At 41.7% G+C, this 7,991-nt stretch overlaps 1 protein-coding gene across 1 annotated transcript in view; it reads left to right on the top strand.

Moving 5' to 3' along the window:
- Nucleotides 1-7,991, top strand: part of ADGRG4 (adhesion G protein-coupled receptor G4) — a 120,036-nt gene that overhangs the window by 106,959 nt on the left and 5,086 nt on the right. Inside the window, exons 21-22 of the mRNA XM_017859807.1 lie at nucleotides 350-627; nucleotides 7,034-7,135. Coding sequence (XP_017715296.1) covers nucleotides 350-627; nucleotides 7,034-7,135 — 380 coding nt within the window. The remainder of the gene's footprint in view (nucleotides 1-349; nucleotides 628-7,033; nucleotides 7,136-7,991) is intronic.

The raw sequence follows: 7,991 nt of genomic DNA, 5'->3' as shown, positions 1-7,991 counted from the left end.
GCGGCGACAGAGAGCCACCTTGGGGGAAAATGTATTATTCGTTTTTCTGCTATTAACGAATAGAACCATTTCCTAGGGAATTGGACTGACAGGTTCTGCATATGTAGGGCAGAAACTATCCTCTAGGATTTCTGACTTAGTGTTGGAGAGAACCCTGAAGTGGGGCTCAGGAGATTGAGGTTCTTGTCCCAGCTCTGCCTCCAGTTGGTGTGAGTGAACTCTGTCCAGTTCATTTCTCTAGGGCTAGATGCCCTTAGGGTGAAAGAAAATTGACTAGATGATCTTCAGTCTCTGAGAAATAGGACTTTATGTTTCCCTATCTCATGATAGTCTTCTTTGTTTCTTACAGTTGTTGGATTAAAGATGATTCTATCTTTTACATCTCAGTGGTGGCTTATTTTTGCCTCATATTTCTCATGAATCTCTCCATGTTCTGCACTGTTCTTGTTCAACTGAATTCTGTGAAATCCAAAAGCCAGAAGACTCGGCGGAAGATGATCCTGCATGACCTCAAAGGCACAACGAGCCTGACATTCTTACTTGGCCTCACCTGGGGGTTTGCCTTTTTTGCCTGGGGACCTGTGAGGATCTTTTCTTGTATCTTTTGCCATTTTAACACTTTGCAAGGTAACTGCTGCTTTTTTGCCTTTTCCGTGGCCAGCTCCAGCTCCAGCAAAGCTTTTGTTGCTGTAGAAAATAATCTCACGTGTTGGAAACGTTAACTAGATGTTAGTCTTCATTAAATGCACACACAGCCCACTCTCTCTTACTCAGTGGTATAGGGAGAAGCCCAGATAGGTAACCCAACTTTAGGTAGTTGGAAATGTCTATATTAAACACTGATTGGCAATACTTTATACAGTGTTCATTGTATCAACACATTGTGCTAAAAAATGTACAGATTCACACTCATGTTGATATTTTGAAGTGCACAATCCAGCTAAACATAGCAATTAACTGGAAAGCAGAAACATTAAAGTTTTGGCCCCATAGACTCTATCTGCATCAGATATCCTAATATTTTGGGAAAAAGCCAGGCTAGACTATCATAGAATCATACAGGAATGAAGGTTAAAAGTAAAGGGCTATGGGAAAGGCCAAGGTTGTAGCCTTGATTTTGCTATAAGGCAACCTTTAAAAAGTTACCACAATTGGTTGAATTAGATGATCCTAAGCTAAAGGACTTAGAGCTCTTTTAATTATTTTCCTTTATTCTGATGAAATGAACAAATAATCAATGAAGTGATGAAATGGTCGACAAAAGATGGCATGAGAAGTAAAAGCTAGGGGCCGGGTGCAATGGCTCATGCCTGCAATTCCAGCACTTTGGGAGGCCGAGGCGGGCAGATCACTTGAGGTCAGGAGTTTGAGACCAGCCTGATCCACATGGTGAAACCCTGTCTCTACTAAAAAATATAAAAATTAGCTGGGCATGATGGTATGCGCCTATAATCCTAGCTACTTGGGAGGCTGAGGCAGGAGAATCGCTTGAACTCCGGGAGGCAGAGGTTGCAGTGAGCTATGATCATGCCACTGCACTCCAGCGTGGGCAACAGGGAGAGACTCTGTCAAAAAAAAAAAGAAAGAAAGAAAAGAAAAACAGAAAAGAAAAGAAAGCTAGGGATCTGGTTCATATAACTCTGAGTAATTGCTTATGTTCATTTTAACCTGATTTTGCCTATTAAAAATACTGAGGGGAAGAGGCCTGCAAAATTATTTTGTGTGAGTCTCTAATTCTACCCCATACTTTTATCCTCAAGTTTGGTCCAGTCCATCTGGGCTACTCCAGTAGGGACAGGCTGAGGGTCAACTTGGCATTTCATTGGGTTAGAGTCTCCCTTCGTGCTCTCTGCTATTTTTTTTTTCATTCAATAAACCCTTCTTTTCCATACTGAAGCCCACTGATGATCCCATGGGATGCTCCCGCAAGGAAAAAGTTCTATGGTCAAATATCTTTGGGAAATGTGGCAAATTACATTCCCCCTTTCTTGGAATAGCACTAGGTACATTAGCATCGTAAAAGCTCTATTACAAAAAAAAAAAAATTGTCTTTAAAACTTGTTTTAATGTAGTGTCTTAAAACCTCTGAACCTTTTATTGTGGTCATTGATAATCCCTGAGGAACCTTGAGAAAAATAAATTGGCATGCAGTTATTATATGCCAGGCACTTGCAAAGTGCTGCGGGGGGCGGGGGGAAGCAATGTAGCAGAAGGCATGGTTTTTGCATTTATGTTTTCTGACTCAAGAAACCATCTTATTTTAGAGCAATGAGGTGGATCAATGGAAACTTTCTGTCCCACCAGATCCTGCCAACCATATACAGCCATGTTCTAATTGGAATATAAGAAGTCACAAAATGTGTTGTTCTTCCTTCACATGCCATTTTTATTGCCTCTGGTAGTAGGAATGGAATTTTTAGAAACTCTCAATACCACCCTCTCTTGGTTCCCTTTGAGGCTACTGGCACTTGGTTGAATTCTACTGTAGAACTGAAGGTTGTATTCTAGTGTAGGCCCTGGTGATGGTTCTACACTTTTTCTGTGGATAGAACTGCCTGGCCCACACTACAGTATTCTAACCTGATGCTCTAACCTCAAGAACTAACCAGTCATGGTGTAGAATGTTCACGGAAATGGATTAGAACCCAAGCACCTGTGAAGACTTCCTCCACAGTGGTAACTCCAGGCTTCTCTTTGGCTCAGTGATTCTGAGGAAAAATGCACTCACTCTGTGAAAAGAGGGGTTAAAGGAAAGCTGGCAAAAGATCAAGAAAGCAAGGCAGTTCTGATTTTAAAAAGGAGGGGCAGGGGTGTTTTCAAAACCACTCTTATGGTGGAATGTAGCATCTAAGGAAGGAGACTGCATGGATAGAAGCAGAATTTAATAAGATATTTCTTTTCTTTTCAACTTTTATTTCATATTCAGGGGTAGATGTGCAGGTTTGTTAGCTAGGTATATTATGTCATGCTGAGGTTTTGGGTGTGAATGATCCCATCATCTAGGTAGTAAGGATAGAACCCAATAGTTAGCTTTTCAATCCTTACTTTCTCCCTCCTCTCCCCTCTAATAGTCCCTAGCTGTCTACCATTGCCATCTTTATGTCCATGTGTACCCCATGTTTAGTTTTCACTTTTCAGTGAGAACATGCAGTATTTGGTTTTCGTTCCTTCATTAATTCACTTAGCGTAATAGCCCCTAGCTGCATCCATGCTGCTGCAAATGACGTGATCTCATTCTTTTTTTATAGCTGAGTAGTATTCCATGGTGGCTATGTAGACACTTTCTTTATCCAATCCACCATTAATGGGCACCTAATTTGATTCCGTGTCTTTGCTATTGTGAATATTGTTGCAATGAACATAAAGGTGCATGTATCTTTTTGGTAGAGTGATCTGTTTTCTTTTGGATAAATACCCAATAATGGGATTGCTGAGTCGAATAGTAGCTCTGTTTTAATTTATTTGAGAAATCTTCAAACTGCTTTCCACAGTGACAGAACTAATATACATTCCCACCAACAGTATATAAGTGTTCTAACTGGGTATTTCTTGAAAACTAAGATCAAAGTCCCATAGATCCAGCACCAAAAGAGCCAAGCTGTCTCTGTCTGTCAGATATGCCTTATGTCCATCAAGCACAAAGTCTTGCCAGTCCTGCCTGAAATGACTACAAGATAGCATGTACCATCTTGTAGCAAGGGAGTTTTCAGAACTCAGAGTTTCAAATTCAAGACACACACACACGCACGACCCGAATAACCTCCAAAACAAATGGTGGAACAAGTGAACAAAGTAGTCATTTAAAAGACAAATGACAAGCTTGCAACGCTGGCTGAAGGGGTTGGGGTGACCTGTGGTCAAGTGGGAAAATTATGCTCATGATGAGCTATTTGTGAAGGAAGAATGCACAAATAAAACTGCAGGTGACAAAAACCTGACATCTTCCCTCATGCCTGTGTTTTCCTAGTGAGTAAGCAGATCAATCTGTTATGGGAAAGGAAAAGGAAAGCTGTCAGGCAGAGGGGGAGAGTTGGCAGGCAGCTCATTGGAATTCACAGAATAACCTTTAAGTCTGAAAACTAAACTCCATGCAAAAAATCAGAGTAGTAATAGGTGCTTGATGTCACTGTCACCCCTTGTACATGCTGAAGTTGGAGGAGTTTTGCCTGCTCTGAGACTGTGGTTTGCTCTCCTTGGGGCGCTGTGCCCCCTTCCAGGTGGCTGCTGCTCAGAAAAACAGCAAACACTGCTGAATTCATCCCCGCAGTTGTTTGGTTACACATGGGGATAAAGCTTTTGGGAGAGTTAGAGAGACATGCCATTCCATTTACATGCCATTCCGTTTAGCCTCCTATCTGGAATCAGAGTCTCAGGGTTGGGGCTAGGGAGCCAAGATCTTCCCAATCAAACTTCCCATCGAGTGACAAGAAGTCACTTGCCTCTGCCTGAAACTTTCCATAGACTGAGAGCTCACCATTCTGTAAAGCAAAGCATTTAACTTCTTATCAGCTCTGATGTGGTACCAGTTTTCCTTACCTGAGGTTAGTATAGTACAGTAGTTAAGGCCTTGGGCTTTATAGTCAGACTGCCTGTATTCGAAACTGGTGCTGCCAGCTCAATGTTAGCTCTGTGACCTGGGTCAAGTTTACTAGACTTCTTGGACTCCGAGTTTCCTCAACTATAAAAATGAGACTAATAGTACAATGCCTATCATATACTCATTGCCAAATAAACACTAGCTGTGATTTGTTAGTACGTGGTTGCTCTGGAACATTCTTCCATTTCTCCTGGATCTAACTGGGCAACTGTACAGATACAAGCCTAATTTGTCCTTTTCATGACAGCCCTTTCAGATCTGTGGCTAAGTTACCACCTCTTCTCACTCTATGTTTTCCACTCCAAGTTTTTTTTTTTGGTCTGGATACAGCATCCCAGCTCTTTCAGCTTTTCTTCACTATCCTTCTTCACTGTATTCTTGAATACTTCTGTTTGTCATCTTGCTCTTAAAACAAAGCCTCCCAAACTGAACATGGTGCTGGTGGGAGGTATGGTCAAACAAGGACAGAATATGGCAGGAGACTGTCACTCGCCTCAATCAAGATTCTTTTTGTTTATTTATTTTTTTTATTATACTTTAAGTTCTAGGATACATGTGCACAATGTGCAGGTTTGTTATCTTTACTTCCAGCAGTGCTCTAGCTGAAATTTGCTTTGGGGCATTTACAATAGACTGGTGCTCAGTTTACAATGGGTTAAGACCTCTTTGATACTAATCATTTACCTTCAGGACAACTGGCCAATTTAGAGGCAAGCTGAACTTGTATAGAGAATAAAGGTTTCCAAACTGCACTTGGATCAGAATAAATATTTTGAGGCTCAAGCAGTTATCACTATGTTGTAGGTGGATGTGAGAGTTTGTGTATCAAGTGCCTTGGAGTTCAAATCAACATACATTTATTGAGCTGCAGCAGTTAGTGCATTAAAGATGAAGCGCAAAATGACATAAATATGAAAAGGAAACATATCTCGGCCCTCAAAGACTCAACAGCTAGGTGGAAAAATGGGAAATAGATGAATAATTGTATGGCTACATATAACAATACAAGAAACAAAATGTTATGAGAGTTCAGAAGTGGGAAAAATGAGTTTCAGTTTGAGGTATCTGGAAAGGTTTTGTGGATAAAGACTTTTTGTAATGGACCATAAATATAAGTCAGGCTATTGACAGGAGTTATTTTGCCAATTCTACCCCAACTGCAGGAAATCTAATTGGTCCTCCAGGGAATTTGCAATCAAGATAATTTTTTTTTTTTTTAAGACAGAGTCTTGCTCTATCACCCAGGCTGGAGTGTAGTGGCTCGATTCTGGCTCACTGCAACCTCTGCCTCCTGGGTTCAAGTGATTCTCGTGCCTCAGCCTTCCATGTAGATGGGACTACAGGCATATGCCACCACACCTAGCTAATTTTTGTATTTTTAATAGAAACGGGGTTTCTCTATGTTGACCAAGTTGGTCTTGAACTACTGGCTTCAAGTGATCCACCTGCCTCTGCCTCCCAAAGTGCTGGGATTACAGGTGTGAGCCACCATGCCTGGCCAAGATAATCTTAAGTCATACTTTTATCTTCCAAGGAGATATTTTAGAGGGTGAGAAAGAGAAATGGCCAGCACTGCTGACAAAGACTTTCAGCCCCTCCCTCCCCCTTGCAGGACAAAATCAGGGCTGGCATTGGAAGTTGAGGGTCAAATCCATGGTTTCCACATGGTGTCATTATGCCGAAAAGCATGTGTAATAGTTATTTATTGCTATGTAATACATTACCCCCAAATTTTACCAGCCTAAAACAACAAAAATTTATTATCTCACACAGTGTCTGAGGATCAGGAATTCAGGAGCAGCTTAGCTGGGTGTTTCTGATGCAGGGACTGTCGTAAAGTTGTAGTCAAGCTGTCATCCGGGCCTGCAATGATCTGAAAACTTGCCTGGGACTGGGGAATGTGCTTCCAGGAAGGCTCATCCACATGGTCATGGACTGGAAGCCTAAGTTCCTCACCATGTGGGCCTCTCCACAGAGATGCCAGGATATCCTCAGGACAAAATACTTGGCTTCCTTCAGAGTGATGAGAGAGAGAGAGAGAGAGAGAGAGAGAGAGATCTTTTATAACCTAATCTTGAAAGTGACATGCCATCCCTTCTGCTATATTCTATTGGTACAATGTGGAAGGAAACTACACAAGGATCTCAATGCCAGGATGTGGGGATGATTGAGAGCAATCTCAGAGAGGAGCTACCTTACCTCTCATGCTCTAGGATGAACAGCAGCCCTGGGACAAAATAGTGGTTGACATGAAGTCTTGATATAGACATTTTTGCCTTTGGGAGGGAGGCTACAAAGACAAGATCAGAAAGCCAGTAGTAGTCCTGGGGTTCCTTGAAAGTAGTATCTCTCATGACAGGAGCAGACCTGAGTCAGGGCATTGGTGACAGCTGGTGAATGAAACCGAAAAAGACTGACCTTCTTCTCCTGGCTTAGGATTCTTCATTTTTGTGTTTCACTGTGTGATGAAGGAGAGTGTGCGGGAGCAGTGGCAGATACACCTCTGTTGTGGGTGGTTGCGATTGGATAACTCTTCTGGTAAGATGTTAGTTTGGATGAAGTTTTGAATTTTACATGTTTTACAAAGCTGATCAGATTAATTTGTCTCCTAACTTGAGTACATAGAGCATATCAGCATCAAAACACAGGCTGTTTCCATGTCATGAAAATGATTTGTGCTTTTGAGCTGAGATGAATGAAGTCAAATGAAGAATGTGACTTGGGCCATATTTTAAACTAGGGATGCTTTTGTTTTGGCCCAGATTCCTTGGATTGCTTACCCTCACTGTCACATCAGTCTCAATTCAATTAAAAGAACATTGAATGCGTGTCTACTGTGTTCCAGGCACTGGGTCTCGTGGTGGTGGAGGTAGAGAGAACTTATAAGCATTCCTAAGATGCCTGGCCAGTGGGCTGCACAGGTTTACTGATGGCCCACAAACTGGGGGCTGTGGTGAACTCAGATGTTGCCTCTTAACGCTGATGCTTCCCTTAAGAATGTTTCCAGTGCAGGCAAACTGATGTTATCTGTATCAAAAGGATCTTCCATCCAATTCAGGCAGCTTCTCTCAGTCTCAATACAAAGCCTAATCAATTTTATTTAGTGAAGGCAGCATTTGAACTCTAAGATTCTACAAGTAGCACTGAGATTCCCCCCATTCCCCACTTTATGCTGGCCATATCAGCAATCTGCTGGTCCTTGTGCTCTCGGAAAAGCAGGCATCCTTGGTATGTGAATTGTCTCTTCTTACACCACACATTATAGTACAAACCTACTTCTTACAACTTCATAGAAAAGCTGACTCCTTCAGGTACCCAGAATGAACACTGTGCATCAAGCTTTGTGTTTTTAAACCAGATTATTGAAGTGTAATTTATATACCATAAAATTCAC

Source organism: Rhinopithecus bieti, unplaced genomic scaffold (genome assembly GCF_001698545.2).
Source record: "Rhinopithecus bieti isolate Rb0 unplaced genomic scaffold, ASM169854v2 scaffold_52066, whole genome shotgun sequence".
NCBI classification, from domain to species: domain Eukaryota; kingdom Metazoa; phylum Chordata; class Mammalia; order Primates; family Cercopithecidae; genus Rhinopithecus; species Rhinopithecus bieti.
The sequence above is the reverse complement of the archived record's forward strand: the minus strand, read 5'-3'. Positions and strand labels throughout refer to the sequence as shown.